The following is an 18,060-nucleotide window of genomic DNA, read 5'->3' on the forward strand; positions in this document are numbered from 1 at the left end:
CGCTGACGCCCCCTGTTGGCCGGTGGCACACCCTACTTTAGAGCTCTGACGCCCCCTGTTGGCTGGTGGCACACCCTACTTTAGAGCTCAGATGTCCCCCGTTGGCTGGTGTCACACCATACTTTAGAGCGCTGACGCCCCCTGTTGGCCGGTGGCACACCCTACTTTAGAGCTCTGGCGCCCCCCTGTTGGCGGGTGGCACACCCTACTTTAGAGCTCTGATGCCCCCTGTTGGCCGAATACTCACCCTACTTTAGAGCTCTAACGTTCCCTGTTGGCCGATGACTCACCCTACTTTAGAGCTCTGATGCCCCCTGTTGGTCGGTGGCACACCCTGTTTCAGAGCTCAGATGCCCCCCGTTGGCTAATGGCACACCCTACTTTGGAGCTCTGATGTCCCCTGTTGGCCGGTGGCACACCCTCCTTTAGAGCTCTGATGCCCCCTGTTGGACAGTGGCACACCCTACTTTAGAGCTCTGAGGCCTCCTGTTGGCCGGTGGCACACCCTACTTTCGAACTCTGGTGCCCCCTGTTGGCCAGTGGCACACCCTACTTTAGAGCTCAGATGCCCCCTTTAGGCTGGTGTCACACCCTACTTTAGAGCTCTGATGCCCCCTGTTGGCTGGTGGCACACCCTATTTTAGAGCTCAGATGCCCCTTGTTGGCTGGTGGCACACCCTACTTTGGAGCTCTGATGTCCCCTGTTGGCCAGTGGCACACCATACTTTGGAGCTCTGGCGCCCCCTGTTGGTCGATGACTCACCCTACTTTAGAGCGCTGACGCCCCATGTTGGCCGGTGGCACACCATACTTTAGAGCTCTGACGCCCCCTCTTGGCCAGTGGCACACCCTACTTCGGAGCTCTGATTCCCCCTGTAGGCCGGTGGCACACCCTACTTTAGAGCTCTGACGCCCCCTGTTGTCCGGTGGCACACCCTATTTTGGAGCAGTGGTTCACTTTAATAACCATGCAATGCCATAAAGGATTCCTTTAAACTTCTGGCATCTCCCTCCGTAGTATTTCAGGGCCATTAAGTCGGAAGATGGATCGCCAAGGCCGAGACGACTGACTCAACGGGAAGTCATGTCCAGAGCAGATATTCAATAAAACGGGGGAATATAGCGAATCTGCCTCCAGCTGGGCACAGTAATGGCCCGTCGGTTCTCTAAGTGGAAATGAGACCGGCTCAGTGCTGGTTATTGAGGCCCTGCGATAAAGTTATGAGTCGCCCCAGGGCCCTGCCGCTTCTCTCAGCCTGAGCGCGGATGATGGCATTGAACGGGCAATTTACTGCGGATAATACGCTCATGTTGATTACATTAGGGGGTCACCCGAGCACCGAAGGATGGGCACATCACCGAGAACAGAGAAGGTTCTGGAGAGGAAAGGGTGGTGATAACCATAAGAGGTGAAGATCTTTTCTCTCTTTCATTTTATATGACGATATTGATGTTGGAGGGGAGGGGGGGGGGGGGGGGTCCTTAAAATGTTGATTTAGTATAACAGAAGTCAATTATTTTATTGGTCAATAATGGTACAGAAAATGCCAGTAAAGGCTCTCATACACTATAGTGCCAAAAGTATTGGGACGCCGACCTTTACACACACATGACATGAACTTTAATAGCATCCCACTCTTAGTCCATAGGTGTTCTATTGGGTTGAGGTCAGGACTCCGTGCAGGCCAGTCAAGTTCCTCCACCCCAAACTTGCTCATCCATGTCTTTATGGACCTTGCTTTGTTGTTCACTGGTGCTTAGTCATGTTGGAACAGGAAGGGGCCGTCCCCAAACTGGTCACACAAAATTGGGAGCATGAAATTGTCCAAAATGTCTCCCCCTTACATTTGATGTCAAAAGCCCCCCCCCCCCCCCCCACCATCAGAAGTTGTGTCCCCCACTCTCCGTTACATCACAGTGCACCCCCTTTCCTTATGTTGCTGCTGGGAAGAAGCTGGATGCATTGCTTGAAAGCAGGGCCGCCATCAGGGGGTACAGGCATCACACCTGTAAGGGACCCCCCACCTTTAGCAACTCGCGGCAGGGGCCTGCCCCCCCGACTTTGTTTTGTTTGTCAGCACCAACCCCCCCCCCGCTTATCATCTTGCGGCAGAAGAGAGAGGAGAAGAGATGACACTTTCGTTACCACAACCCCCCCCCCGCGCTTATCATCTCACGGAGAGAGGAGGCCCCCCCCCAGTTATCTGCTAGGGTGACCATGTGTCCCGGATTTTTGCAGGTCTGTCCCAGGTCCCGGGCACCTTCATTCCAGGACAATACAGTGTCCCGGAATGAAACTGACACAGCCTTCCCCCGGGCCAATCTGATGCCCCCAAAAAAGGCCGCCACATCACCGCTTTACTCACTGACAGTACTTGTCCTAGCCGGGAATGCCTGGAGAAGCAAAATCCCGCCCCCTGCTTGTGATTGGAGAAATCATAAATCTCGCCTCTTATGTCCAATCACTGTGCTGTGATTCGTTACAGCACAAGCTGATTTTTTGGAAAGGGGGGTGTCCCTGAATGGCAGTTTGGAAATGTGGTCACCCTAAGGGGAGCCCTGCCTAAAGCTGTGTAAGGGGCCCCCAAAATTTGTGATGGATGCCCTGCTTGAAAGCAGAAAGTAGGGGGTCTGGAGAAGGACCAGAGAAGGGCTGGAGCTCTCCTGGGGGTACAAAGGGCCACATGAAATGGCCTGGAGGGCCCGCGGGCCTTGCGTTTGACACCTGTGCCCTAGGTACTTGCAGGGCCGCCATCAGGAATTATGGGGCCCCTTACACAGCTTTAGGCATGGGCCCCCTGGAGCAGAGAACTTGTGTATATATATACACATATACAAATCATTTTTTAAAAGAAATTACAAAAAAAGGGGGGTTGCCATCCGGGACCTCTGGGCCCTTTAATAAAAAAAAATAAAAAAAGAAACCTCTGGGTCCTTTAATAAAAATATATATAAAAAAATAAAAATAAACATTTATAAAAAAAAAAAATTGTCCCTTTAATAAAAATTTAAATAAAAATATATATAATTTTTTTTTTTTTTTTTATAAAAAATAAATAAAAAAAAGGGGGGTTGCCATCCGGGGGCCCTGGGGACCTCCGGGCCCCTGGGGACCTCCGGACCCCTAAAAAAACCCCCAAAAAACACCCTTAACACCCTTATACACATTTATACAAGCCGCAAATGTCTTCTCACCTTCATGTGATACATCATCATCTCATTGGCCAGGTGACTCCTGAACTGCGCCTCCCTCACCTGCTTGTACAGCAAGGACTGCGGGGGAGGGGAGAGAGAAAACAACCACAAGTTAGGATCACATGACTGAAAGGGAACAAATATGTTTTATATGTAAATTATTCTTTATATATTATTTCCAGTATAAAAAAAAAATAACATTTACATTTGTTTTTTGTTTTCTTTGATCACCATAATAATAAAATAGAGGAATATGTTATATTTTTGGCAGGTGACAATCTCCAAGTCGGAAACACTCTTAAAGAGGTGGGGAGATCAGATTAAACGCAGAGAAGACTCATCCATCCAGGAGGGACACATACAGTGCTAGTGCACGCCCCCCAGCAATTGGGTAGGCTGGGTGCCAATCAGGTTATCACTGTGACAGCCAATCACATGATCAGGAAGCCCATGTGATAACTCTGAAAGGGTTGGTCATCCGGCCAGGAACAAACTTCCTGTCCCAGGGTGACAACGCTCACTCACTGTACTGTATCTATGGAGGAGAAGTGTTGTCACCCTAGGACAGATCCTGGTGATCCTGCCAGAAATACACTTCCTGTCCTCAGGTGACAACGCTCACTTACTCTACTGTATCTATGGAGGAGCAGTGTTGTCACCCTAGGATAGATCCTGATCATCCTGCCAGAAATACACTTCCTGTCCCAGGGTGACAACGCTCACTTACTGTACTGTATCTATGGAGGAGCAGCGTTGTCACCATAGGATGGATCCTGGTGATCCTGCCAGAAATACACTCCCTGTCCTCAGGTGACAACGCTCACTTACTCTACTGTATCTATGGAGGAGCAGTGTTGTCGCCCTAGGACAGATCCTGGTGATCCTGTCAGAAAAACGCTTCCTGTCCTCAGGTGACAACGCTCACTCACTGTACTGTATCTATGGAGGAGCAGCGTTGTCACACAAGGACAGATCCTGGTGATCCTGACAGAAATACACTACCTGTCCTCAGGTGACAACGCTCACTTACTCTACTGTATCTATGGAGGAGCAGCGTTGTCACACTAGGACAGATCCTGGTGATCCTGCCAGAAATACACTTCCTGTCCCAGGGTGACAACGCTCACTCACTCACTGTACTGTATCTATGGAGGAGCAGTGTTGTCACCCTAGGACAGATCCTGGTCATCCTGCCAGGAACACGCTTCCTGTCCTCAAGTGACAACGCTCACTCACTGTGTAGTACATAGGTGTGCGTACCCTATTACATTAGGGTGTGCACCCCAAAACTCTAACACACATGTGTGGGTGGGTGGGCGTGTGGGTGGGTGTGTGGGGGTGTGTGTGGGGGGATGTGAGTGTGTGTGGGTGTGTCGGTGTGGGGGTGTGGGTATGTGTGTGTGTGGGGGTGTAGGTGTGTGTGTGGGGGTGTGGGACGATGTGTGGGTGTGTGTGTGTGGGGGGGGGGGTGTGTGTGTGGGTGTGGGTGTGTGGGTGTGGGTGTGTGTGGATGGGGGTGTGGGTGTGTGGGGGTGTGTGGGGGTGTGTGGGTGGGTGTGTGGGGGTGTGTGGGTGGGGGTGTGGGTGTGGGTGTGTGTGTGTGTGGGGGTGTAGGTGTGTGTGTGGGGGTGTGGGACGATGTGTGGGTGTGTGTGTGTGTGGGGGGTGTGTGTGTGTGTGTGTGGGTGTGTGGGTGTGGGTGTGTGTGGATGGGGGTGTGGGTGTGTGGGTGGGTGTGTGGGGGTGTGTGGGTGGGTGTGTGTGGGTGTGTGGGTGGGGGTGTGGGTGTGGGTGTGTGTGTTTGTGTGGGGGGGTGTCTGGATGTGTGGGTGTGTGTGTGTGTGGGTGTGTGTGTGGGTGGGGGTGTGTGGGTGGATGGGTGTGGGGGTGTGTGTGGGTGGGTGTGTGTGGGTGTGTGGGTGGGGGGGTGTGTGGGTGTGGGTGGGTGTGTGTGGGTGTGGGTGTGTGTGTTTGTGTGGGGGGGTGTCTGGATGTGTGGGTGTGTGTGTGTGTGGGTGTGTGTGTGGGTGGGGGTGTATGGGGGTGTGTGGGTGGATGGGTGTGGGGGTGTGTGTGGGTGGGTGTGTGTGGGTGTGTGGGTGGGGGGGGTGTGTGGGTGTGGGTGGGTGTGTGTGTGTGTGGGTGTGTGTGTGTGGGTGTGTGGGTGGGTGTGTGTGTGTGGGTGGGTGTGTGTGGGTGGGTGTGTGTGGGTGGGTGTGTGTGTGTGGGTGTGTGTGTGGGGGGGGTGTGGGTGTGTGGGTATGTGGGGGTGTGGGTGGGTTGGTGTGTGGGTGGAGGGGTGTGTGGGGGTGTGTGTAGGGGTGGGTGTGTGTGTGGGTGTGTGGGGGTGGGGGTGTGGGTGGGGGGGCTCTCTTACGTGAGCAATACTGATCCCGCAGTAAATGGAAAATGCCGTGGCCAGATCTTCATCAAACTTGGTGAATCCAGGCCCGTTAATTTTGTTGACCAGTTCTGCCACACCGATGACCTCTGCAATAAAGAACAGCTTCTGTGAAGATGTCTGTTTGATACATTTATATATCTCCAACAATTTCTGTAGGATCTTTACAGAGCACAATAAACATTTCAGATCAGTCCCCACCCCAGAGGAGCTGACGGGTTCACAATATGAGTGAAAGCTGCATGGAGACAACATCGTATTCTCCTTAAAATCCTTATCCAGTCATCCTGGGTCTGGTAGGTACACTATACAATTTCTCCACAATCATATGTCGGCAACAGATTCTTTAGACCATTACAGAGAACACAGCACCCCTCAGATCAGTCCCCGCCCTAGAGGAGCTCACAGCTATATATTTTTCAGATTGTTGGTAGGCAGTAGACTTTCCAATACCAATAACCAGACAATTTTGTATTGTACACTATACATTTTCTCCACTGTAATTACATTGCCAACAAATTCTGTAGGCTTTTAAAGAGTACATCAAAAGCTTTCAGAGCAATTCCCACCCTGGAGGAGCTTTAGATTTTCAGATTGCTGGAGGACACGCTTCCCAATACCTTTAACCTGCCATCCTGGGTACAGTGCACTATGTGGCTTCTTCACCGTTGTCATATATTGGTAAAACTGGACTTTTCAGACCAGTCTCCGCCCTAGAGGAGCCGTGACCAGGACATGAGATTGACAGGAGGGCACTGTGGTATCATGTGAGACGGGGGGACCATGAGGAGATTGGGGAGCGGGGGATTTGTGTTGGGAGGAGGAATTATGGGGGCAAGAATTGGGGGTACGCTACGCCGCCTTAAAGATGCGGCGCTCTCTCTGAATCTGGCTATTAGTCTGTAGGGTTCAATATTGAGTTGGCTCCGCCCTTTTCTTCATCTCTTCTGGGAAGGCCGTCCACAAGGTTTAGGAGGGTGTCTATGGGAATGTTTGACCATTCTTCCAGAAGAGCATCTGTGAGGTCAGGCCTGTTGTTGGATGAGAAGGCCTGGCTTGTAGGGGCTCAACTCAATATTGAACCGTACGGACTAAGACTGGGATGCTATTAAATTTCATGTGCATGTAAAGGCAGGCGTCCCAATACTTTTGGTAATATAGTGTAGTTTGTAGACAAATGACTGCAGTCTGCGTAGAGTGAGCTGCATGTCCGGAGTTGCTTACTCCGGACATGCAAACATAAACCTTCACCTTTTACTTTGCTTCTGCTGTCCCCTGAGAATTTTACTGGAAGTCTCAACTATTCTGCCAAAGCAGATCTCTCATTTCATTTCCTGTCTATTGTATTAAGTTGTGTAACGGAATGGCCTGTGACACCCAGAGACCTTTGAAGGATGTGGGGTACTCCTGTGCCAGCGTCACTAATGACTCTTGGGTCTAGGGTCATCCTATGTCCCTTTTGGGCATAGGGTGACTGATAACTGATAATTCATGTATTGCAGGAGATCTGGACATATTACAGGTGATTTCATGCTGACCCACAACAGGTCAATAAGAGACCTTCAATGCTTAACATAGACTGTTGAGATGCTAAGTAAGTCTGTAAAGGTCAGATGTCTAACTTTTAGGTGTTAATTGAGGCTGGCTCCTGAAAGACATTTCATTGTGTGATGCTAATGACACTGTATGGTGTGAATAGCTTATTGTCGGAGATAGAACGTCTGACATAGGAATGTGTATTATGCAGGTGAATCGCTTATTGTCGGAGTCAGGACGTCTGGGGGAGAATTAACTCATCTGAATGTCATTATCTAAAAGAATGTGTATGAAGCCCCATTGTGTGATGTTGGGGGTGGAGAGTTTCTTTGTTCCTTTGATTAACTGTAACATGTCTGTACTGTATATAAGAGAGCTAACCATTAAAGCATTTGTTCATACATTTTGAAACCAGAGAACAGAGCGTATGTCTCGTTTATTCTGGGAAATGGAATGGGTCGTGCCTGTCAGATTGTGGAGTGTCGGATAAGCTGTCGTGGTTGATGGAATGGAAATAGTAAACAGTGGTGACCGTTACAAGTTGTTTATAGACATATCGAATAATGGACCCCTGGCATCCCTGGGATGAGCAAGCAAGCAAACACAGAAGGATGCCACGGTGATCAGGGGTGCTGGGATAAACAGGGATACTGGGATGATCAGGAAAGTTTAGATGAGCAGGGGTGCTGGGATAGTCAGTGGTGGAGTCATGAAAGACAGAAGTTGTCAGACAAACCTGATTTCTTTTTATGAGGAAAGTAAAAGCTTAGACAGAGGGGTGGCTGTGGACGTGGTTTACTTGGACAGAGGGGTGGCTGTGGACGTGGTATACTTGGACAGAGGGGTGGCAGTGGACGTGGTAAACTTGGACAGAGGGGTGGCGGTGGACATGGTATACTTGGACAGAGGGGTGGTGGTGGACGTGGTGTACTTGGACAGAGGGGTGGCGGTGGACGTGGTGTACTTGGACAGAGGGGTGGCTGTGGAGTGTGGACATGGTATACTTGGACAGAGGGGTGGCAGTGGACGTGGTATACTTGGACAGATCGGGATTGTTGGGGTGATCGGGATTGTTGGGATGATCGGGAATGTTGGGATGATCAGGATTGTTGGGATGATCAGGATTGTTGGGATGATCAGGGATACTGGGAATTATGGGAGGAGATCTCGCTCAGTCATTGTTTTTAGGAAAGTCCATTATTATTTATGGGGCTGTGATCTCCTGAGACCCATCAAGCAGTTGTGAGGATCAAACAATTGTTAATGTGCCCAGAGGCCCCTCCCCCCAGACTTGTGTCGAGGCCCCTCCCCCCAGACTCGTGTCGAGGCCCCTCCCCCCAGACTTGTGTTGAGGCCCCTCCCCCCAGACTCATGTCGAGGCCCCTCCCCCCAGACTGGTGTCACCCTGATCCTCCACTCACCGTTGTTCTCATTCTTAATAGGGAAACACAGGATATTCCTGGTCCGGAATCCGGTGCTGTCATCCACACCCCGGTAGAAGAGAGGATGGGAATACGCATCTTTGATGTTGAGGATCTGCCCTGTGGTGGCCACGTGCCCGGCAATGCCCTGATCTGCGGGGATCCGGATCTCGTAGCTCTGGAAGAAAAGTGCAAAACCTTAAAGGAGAGCTCCGCTCAGTTCTCAGTAGTCTGACAACGATGTCAGGGAGTGGCTGCTGCAGGGGAGAGGAGGGAGCACCGACAAGGGAGGAGCAACAGGAGGCGGCAGGTGATGTCATGGCTCAGGGTATTCACAGACATTGCTGACACAGGGAAGAGACAATGGCGGGATCACGTGACCACACTGGAGGCGAGGACAACAAGGACTATACAGACTATAGAGGACGGGGGAGGGGCAGCATTTATAAGAATAATTGTCATTAGACTTTACTGACACTTTAATAGTAACATTCACTCATCACTAATAATAACATTCACTCATCACTAATAGTAACATTCACTCATCACAGCCCCTCGTTCCCCTTCTCACATCGTCGTCTACGACTCCTCCATCAAATACTTTGGCTACCAGTTCATGAGTATTTCTCTCCAACAGGAACACCGAACATCTGAGAGAGGAGAAAAGAGAACACAGCGGTGAAGGAGATTATAAAAAACCAAAGAGACTCAGGGGGTTCTTTTAAAAGGGAATTTTTCCCATTATCAGCAATGTCATCCCATATGCCCATTATGAGGGGTTCCCACCATCCCTGTGCTGAGTTCCCGGGTCTGTACACCCGCTGTGCCCATTATGAGGGGTTCCCACCATCCCTGTGCTGAGTTCCCGGGTCTGTACACCCGCTGTGCCCATTATGAGGGGTTCCCACCATCCCTGTGCTGAGTTCCCGGGTCTGTACACCCGCTGTGCCCATTATGAGGGGTTCCCACCATCCCTGTGCTGAGTTCCCGGGTCTGTACCCCACTGTGCCCATTATGAGGGGTTCCCACCATCCCTGTGCTGAGTTCCCGGGTCTGTACACCCGCAGTGCCGCATTATGAGGGGTTCCTACCATCCCTGTGCTGAATCCCTGGGTCTGTACACCTCATGTGCCCATTATGAGGGATTCCCACCATCCCTGTGCTGAATCCCTGGGTCTGTACACCTCATGTGCCCATTATGAGGGGTTCCTACCATCCCTGTGCTGAATCCCTGGGTCTGTACACCTCATGTGCCCATTATGAGGGATTCCCACCATCCCTGTGCTGAGTTCCTGGGTCTGTACACCCGCTGTGCCCATTATGAGGGGTTCCCACAATCCCTGTGCTGAATCCCTGGGTCTGTACACCTCATGTGCCCATTATGAGGGATTCCCACCATCCCTGTGCTGAGTTCCCGGGTCTGTACACCCGCTGTGCCCATTATGAGGGGTTCCCACCATCCCTGTGCTGAGTTCCTGGGTCTGTACACCCGCTGTGCCCACTATGAGGGGTTCCCACCATCCCTGTGCTGAGTTCCTGGGTCTGTACACCCGCTGTGCCCATTATGAGGGGTTCCCACCATCCCTGTGCTGAGTTCCTGGGTCTGTACACCCGCTGTGCCCATTATGAGGGGTTCCCATGATCCCTGTGCTGAGTTCCCGGGTCTGTACACCCGCTGTGCTCATTATGAGGGGTTCCCGGGTCTGTACACCCGATGTGCCCATTATGAGGGGTTCCCGGGTCTGTACACCCGCTGTGCCCATTATGAGGGGTTCCCACCATCCCTGTGCTGAGTTCCCGGGTCTGTACACCTGCTGTGCCCATTATGAGGGGTTCCCGGGTCTGTACACCTGATGTGCCCATTATGAGGGGTTCCCGGGTCTGTACACCCGATGTGCCCATTATGAGGGGTTCCCGGCTCTGTACGTACATCTCTGCGTTGCTGAGGTTCCTGGCTTCGGTGATGATCTCCTGGAGAAGGACGGACACATCATCTGCGGAGAGAACAGAAGAATTCAAACTCAGAAGAACGTCTCTACAGAACGGGGATGTCAAATAAAAACAAAGGATCTCCTTAGAATAGGAAGAGATGTGACTTCTGTGGAAGGTGGAGAGGGAGAGCTTCATAGAGAACCAGAAGTCATTCTAGGCCACCAACTGACCCCCATGAAGGGGCACACCGATACCCACAGAGACATGAGACTTCACAGAAGCGTGACAAGTTAGGTATCTATTTACTCAGCGTAATATCATCTTTCACATTATACAAAAAAATTGGGCTAACTTTACTGTTTTTTTTTTAATTTATTTTAAAGCAAAAAAACACATTTGAAAAATTGCTGCGCAAATACCGTGCGAGATAAAAAGTTGCAATGACCGCCATTGTATTCTCTGGGGTCCCTGCTAAAAAAAATATATAAAGGCCTGGATTCTCAGAGGACTTACGAAGGCGTAGCGCCATGTACGAAATCGTACGTCCGAATCAGAGCCGTCGTATCTATGCGCCTGATTCTTAGAATCAGTTACGCATAGATTTCTATTACATCCGACTGGCGTAGGTCTCTTACGCCGTCGGAGCCTAACTGCATTTTTACACTGGCCACTAGGGGCGAATTCCTGAACGTACGCGCGGCCGTAATGTTGCCCCTGCTATATGAGGCATAACTGCGACGTACCAATGTTAAGTATGGCCGTACTTTCCGCGTCAAAAATTTGAAAAAGTTATGTAGTTTGCGTAAGTCGTGCGTGAATGGGGCTGGACGTCATTTACGTTCACGTCGAAACCAATGACGTCCTTGCGGCGTACTTTGGAGTAATGCGCACTGCGAAATTCCACGGACGGCGGATGCGCTGTTCGGGAAAAACGTCAATCACGTCGGGTCACAGTACATTTACATAAAACACGCCCCCCCTGATCCAAATTTGAATTAGGCGGGCTTACGCCGGCCGATTTACGCTACGCCGCCGCAACTTACGGAGCAAGTGCTTTGAGAATACAGCACTTGGCCGTCTAAGTTGCGGAGGCGTAACGTAAAGCAGATACATTAAGCCCGCACAAAATTACGCCGCTGGATGAGAATCTGGCCCATAGTGCTTGGGGGTTCTGAGTCATTTTCTAGCAAAAAAAAAATGATGATTTTTACATGTAGGAGAGAAATGTCAGAATTGGCCTGGGTGGAAAGGGGTTAAATATATTATCTTTGGTTTTAAGAAAGTTCACAGTCTGTTCACGACCAAGAAAACAACTACAAACAACAGTGTCCCACTCCAGGCAGTCTTTAAGTGTACCCTTTTAATCTACAAAGCTCTCTCTAATGCCCCCGTACACACGATCGGTTTTCCTGTTGGAAAAAGTCTGACGAGAGCCTTTGATCGGGAATCCCGACTGTGTGTGTATGCTTCATCAGACTTTTTCCAACGGAAAAACTGCTGGAAAAAGATAGAGAGCAGGTTCTCTATTTTCCCGTCAGGAAAAAAAAAAACAGTTTGGATTGTGTGCACAAATCCCAACGCGCTAAATTCCGACGCATAGAACTTAATTTTCTCGGCTCGTCGTAGTCTTTTACGTCACCGTGTATTTGGCAGTCAAAAGTTCACCGAACTTTTGTGTGACCGTGTGTATGCAAGCCAGGCTTGAGATGAATTCCGTCAGAAAAACCATCCAACTTTTTCCCGATTGTAAAACCGACCGTGTGTACGGGGCATGAGTCTGCTTCCTACTCTTTCCACCCTCCAATATATTTGCTCCATCTATCGTTTGGACCACCTATTCTCAACCAGAGTTCCTCTAGAACAGGGTTTTCTCAACCAAGATTCCTCTAGAGCAGGGTTTCTTAGCTAGGGTCCCTCTAGAGCAGGGTTTCTTAACTAGGGTTCCTCTAGAGCAGGGTTTTTCTTAACTAGGGTTCCTCTAGAGCAGAGTTTCTTAACTAGGGTCCCTCTAGAGCAGGGTTTCTTAACTAGGGTTCCTCTAGAGCAGGGTTTTTCTTAACTAGGGTTCCTCTAGAGCAGAGTTTCTTAACTAGGGTCCCTCTAGAGCAGGGTTTCTTAACTAGGGTTCCTCTAGAGTAGGGTTTCTTAACTAGGGTTCCTCTAGAGTAGGGTTTCTTAACTAGGGTCCCTCTAGAGCAGGGTTACTTAACTAGGGTTCCTCTAGAGCAGGGTTTCTTAACTAGGGTTCCTCTAGAGCAGGGTTTCTTAACTAGGGTTCCTCTAGAGCAGGGTTTCTTAACTAGGGTTCCTCTAGAGCAGGGTTTCTTAACTAGGGTTCCTCTAGAGCAGGGTTTCTTAACTAGGGTTCCTCTAGAGCAGGGTTTCTTAACTAGGATTCCTCTAGAGCAGGGTTTCTTAACTAGGGTTCCTCTAGAGCAGGGTTTCTTAGCTAGGGTCCCTCTAGAGCAGGGTTTCTTAACTAGGGTTTCTCTAGAGCAGGGTTTCTTAACTAGGGTTCCTCTAGAGCAGGGTTTCTTAGCTAGGGTCCCTCTAGAGCAGGGTTTCTTAGCTAGGGTCCCTCTAGAGCAGGGTTTCTTAGCTAGGGTCCCTCTAGAGCAGGGTTTCTTAACTAGGGTCCCTCTAGAGCAGGGTTTCTTAACTAGGGTTCCTCTAGAGCAGGGTTTCTTAACTAGGGTTCCTCTAGAGCAGGGTTTCTTAGCTAGGGTCCCTCTAAAGCAGGGTTTCTTAACTAGGGTTCCTGTAGAACAGGGTTTCTTAACTAGGGTTCCTCTAGAGCAGGGTTTCTTAACTAGGGTTCCTCTAGAGCAGGGTTTCTTAGCTAGGGTCCCTCTAAAGCAGGGTTTCTTAACTAGGGTTCCTCTAGAGCAGGGTTTCTTAACTAGGGTCCCTCTAGAGCAGGGTTTTCTAACTAGGGTCCCTCTAGAGCAGGGTTTCTTAAAGAGGATGTCCGCCGAAAAAAATATATTAAAAGTCAGCAGCTACAAATACTGCAGCTGCTGAATTTTAATATCGGCACACTTACAGTACCTGTCCTGGAGTCCAGCGCCATCCGCAGCAGAGGATGAGCGATCACTCGTCACTCTGCTGCCCCTCTGAAACACCCACTATAATTCATGGTGACTTCAACATCCCTGTTAAATCGAACACCCCAAAGACCTCTCTTCTCCTATAAGACCCTTGCTCCTACTTTCCTTCGATCTTCTTGTCTACAACTGCCCGAGTTACTCCCTCATTGATAACCTTCTCGACCCCTTACAATCCGGCTTCCACCCGCAACACTCCACAGAAAGCGCCCTTCTAAAACTCACTATCGACGTACTAACTGCTACAACCACTCCCTTGGCCTCCATGACTCTGCTCTTTCCTGGTTCTCCTCCTACCTATGTCAGAACACCTTCAGTGTCACCTACCACTCTATCTCCTCCTCTCTTCTTTCTCTTTTTGTAGCCCCCCCAGGCTCTGTCCTCTGCACCTCCTCCCTGGGACAGCTGAAAACCTCTCATGGCTTCCAATAGCTCCATATTTAGGATGACTCTGGATGGAAAGTTGGATAAATGGTTCTATATTTAGGATGTATCAGACCAGAGACTCTGGATGGACAGTTGGATAAATGGTTCGATATTTAGGATGTATCCGGTCTATAAACCAGAGACTCTGGATGGACAGTTGGATGAATGGCTCTATATTTAGGATGTATCAGACCGGAGACTCTGGATAGACAGTTGGATAAATGGCTCTATATTTAGGATGTATCCGGTCTATAAACCAGAGGCTCTGGATGGACAGTTGGATGAATGGCTCTATATTTAGGATGTATCCGGTCTATAAACCAGAGACTCTGGATGGACAGTTGGATGAATGGCTCTATATTTAGGATGTATCAGACCAGAGACTCTGGATGGACAGTTGGATGCATGGTTCTATATTTAGGATATATCCAGTCTATAAACCAAAGGCTCTGGATGGACAGTTGGATGACTGGCTCTATATTTAGGATGTATCTGGTCTATAAACCAGAGGCTCTGGATGGACAGTTGGATGAATGGCTCTATATGTAGGATATATCCAGTCTATAAACCAGAGGCTTTGGATGGACAGTTCGATAAATGGTTCTATATTTAGGATGTATCCGGTCTATAAACCAGAGGCTCTGGATGGACAGTTGGATGAATGGCTCTATAGGATGTATCCGGTCTATAAACCAGAGGCTCTGGATGGACAGTTGGATGAATGGCTCTATATTTAGGATGTATCGGGTCTATAAACCAGAGGCTCTGGATGGACAGTTGGATGAATGGTTCTATAGGATGTATCCGGTCTATAAACCAGAGGCTCTGGATGGACAGTTGGATGAATGGCTCTATATTTAGGATGTATCCGGTCTATAAACCAGAGGCTCTGGATGGACAGTTGGATGAATGTCTCTATATTTAGGGTCTATAGGCCCCCGTTAGAATGTACCATTATTTGGTTGCACCCTTCCATAGTGCTAACATGCGCACTATCACACGACATTGTTTTTCTTACTGGTGGCGTCTCTCTTACAAGGAGCATCAGTCTCACCTTGTCTGCTAAGTGTTTGGTAATCGCTGATATTTGGCTTCCCGAAGAAGGGAAATTTAATCACTCGGAAAGGTTATTAAAATGTCACCCCGCCACGTTATGACAGGCAGCATTTAATCCACTGATAAAACGGTTTGCAGTGCCGGCCGGGAGTACCATGTCTCCATTACCAGGTGACTCCCTGATAATTTCAGCTCCGAGTAATTTGTCTGCTTTCATGTTCCCAAATTCATATTTGTGATGGATTCTCGCCTCATTCGAAGGTAAGAGCGTGACGCCGCCAACGATAATTCATTTTAATTATTTTTTCGTACATCAGCGGAGAAACACAAAGTAGCCGTCAGCTAGGAGCAGATGACTAAAGTCTGAGCTACGAGGGAAGGAGAACACGTGAATATGTGATTCATATCACCAAGAACACGTCTGTCTAATAAACCTGAAATTTCCTTATACAATGTATCCCTTACCGTATACGGATCCCCGGCTGGGATGGAATAACATTTTGGACTGAAATACAGATGGATGGATGGGTGGGTCGATTAGAGGATAGGTGGACGAACGAGTAGGTGGTTGGGTGGGTAGGTAGATGGATGTAGGTCATTAGGTGTTTGGGTGAATGGTTGAATGGATAGAGGGGTGATTTGTTATGTGGACGGACAGATGGTTGGTTGGTTTGTTGGTTGGATGGGTGGGTGGGTGAACAGATGGATGGGTAGGTGTTTGGGTGGATGGGTGGATGGATGGGTGATTAGTTGGGTGAATGGATAAGTGGTTGGTTGGGTGGGTGGATAGATGGATGGGTAGGTCGGTGGGTGTTTGGGTGAATGGTTGAATGGATGGATGGATTTGTTGTGTGGATGGGTAGGTGGGCGGGTGTTTGGTGGGTGGACAGATGGATGGGTGATTGGTTGGGTGGATGGGTAGGTGGGCGGGTGTTTGGTGGACGGACAGATGGATGGGTGATTGGTTGGGTGGATGGGTAGGTGGGCGGGTGTTTGGTGGGTGGACAGATAGATGGGTGATTGGTTGGGTGGATGGGTAGGTGGGCGGGTGTTTGGTGGACGGACAGATTGATGGGTGATTGGTTGGGTGGATGGGTAGGTGGGCGGGTGTTTGGTGGGTGGACAGATGGATGGGTGATTGCTTGGGTGGATAGGTAGGTGGGCGGGTGTTTGGTGGGCGGACAGATGGATGGGTGATTGGTTGGGTGGATGGGTAGGTGGGCGGGTGTTTGGTGGACGGACAGAGGGATGGGTGATTGGTTGGGTGGATGGGTAGGTGGGCGGGTGTTTGGTGGACGGACAGATGGATGGGTGATTGGTTGGGTGGATGGGTAGGTGGGTGGGTGTTTGGTGGACGGACAGATGGATGGGTGATTGGTTGGGTGGATGGGTAGGTGGGCGGGTGTTTGGTGGTACATTCCTGGAAGAGGCAGGTGGACACATTCCTGAGCTTCACCCAACATGAGGATTTATTATCGAAACCAAGTCCTCTTAAAGCCGTGGTCTCCAAACTGCAGCCTGGGGGCCAAATGCAGCCAATGATGGGACACTATTCCTCCCACTGACACCAATGATGGGACACTATTCCTCCACTGACACCAATGATGAAGCACTATTCCTCCCACTGACACCAATGATGGGACACTATTCCTCCCACTGATACCAATGATGGGACACTATTCCTCCCACTGATACCAATGATGGGACACTATTCCTCCCACTGACACCAATGATGGGGCACTATTCCTCCCACTGACACCAATGATGGGACACTATTCCTCCCACTGATACCACTATTCCTTCCACTGATACCAATGATGGGACACTATTCCTCCCACTGATACCAATGATGAAGCACTATTCCTCCCACTGATACCAATGATGGGACACTATTCCTCCCACTGATACCAATGATGGGACACTATTCCCCCCACTGACACCAATGATGGGACACTATTCCTCCCACTGACACCAATGATGGGACACTATTCCTCCCACTTATACCAATGATGGGACACTATTCCTACCACTGATACCAATGATGGGGCATTATTCATTCTCCTGATACCAAACAATTGGCACTATTCCACCTCCTAATACAAGGGACTATTCCTCAGAATGACACCAATGATGGGGCACCAATCCTTCCACTGACACCAATGATGGGCACTATTCCTCCCACTGATACCACTATTCCTCCCACTGACACCAATGATGGGACACTATTCCTCCCACTGACACCAATGATGGGACACTATTCCTCCTAATAATACCAATGATGGGGCACTATTCCTCCTAATAATACCAATGATGGGACACTATTCCTCCCACTGATACCAATGATGGGGCATTATTCCTTCACACTGACACCAATGTTGGGACACTATTCCTCCCACTGACACCAATGATGGGACACTATTCCTCCCACTAACACCAATGATGGGACACTATTCCTCCCACTGATACCAATGATGGGACACTATTCCTCCCACTGATACCAATGATGGGACACTATTCCCCCCACTGACACCAATGATGGGACACTATTCCTCCCACTGACACCAATGATGGGACACTATTCCTCCCACTTATACCAATGATGGGACACTATTCCTACCACTGATACCAATGATGGGGCATTATTCATTCTCCTGATACCAAACAATTGGCACTATTCCACCTCCTAATACAAGGGACTATTCCTCAGAATGACACCAATGATGGGGCACCAATCCTTCCACTGACACCAATGATGGGCACTATTCCTCCCACTGATACCACTATTCCTCCCACTGACACCAATGATGGGACACTATTCCTCCCACTGACACCAATGATGGGACACTATTCCTCCCACTGACAGCAATGATGGGACACTATTCCTCCCACTGACACCAATGATGGGACACTATTCCTCCCACTGATACCAATGATGGGACACTATTCCTCCCACTGACACCAATGATGGGACACTATTCCTCCTAATAAT

The 18,060-nt window shown here is 49.6% G+C and overlaps 1 protein-coding gene across 1 annotated transcript in view; it reads right to left on the minus strand.

Moving 5' to 3' along the window:
* Positions 1–18,060, minus strand: part of LOC120921542 (cGMP-dependent 3',5'-cyclic phosphodiesterase-like) — a gene marked incomplete at its 5' end in the record, with an annotated part of 126,698 nt that overhangs the window by 35,839 nt on the left and 72,799 nt on the right. The window contains 5 exons of the mRNA XM_040334041.1: positions 3,196–3,273; positions 5,573–5,685; positions 8,554–8,731; positions 9,125–9,203; positions 10,484–10,547. Of these exons, the coding sequence (XP_040189975.1) occupies positions 3,196–3,273; positions 5,573–5,685; positions 8,554–8,731; positions 9,125–9,203; positions 10,484–10,547 (512 nt within the window). The remainder of the gene's footprint in view (positions 1–3,195; positions 3,274–5,572; positions 5,686–8,553; positions 8,732–9,124; positions 9,204–10,483; positions 10,548–18,060) is intronic.

The sequence above is a fragment of the Rana temporaria genome (assembly GCF_905171775.1).
Source record: "Rana temporaria chromosome 2 unlocalized genomic scaffold, aRanTem1.1 chr2bb, whole genome shotgun sequence".
Taxonomy (NCBI): Eukaryota; Metazoa; Chordata; class Amphibia; order Anura; family Ranidae; genus Rana; species Rana temporaria.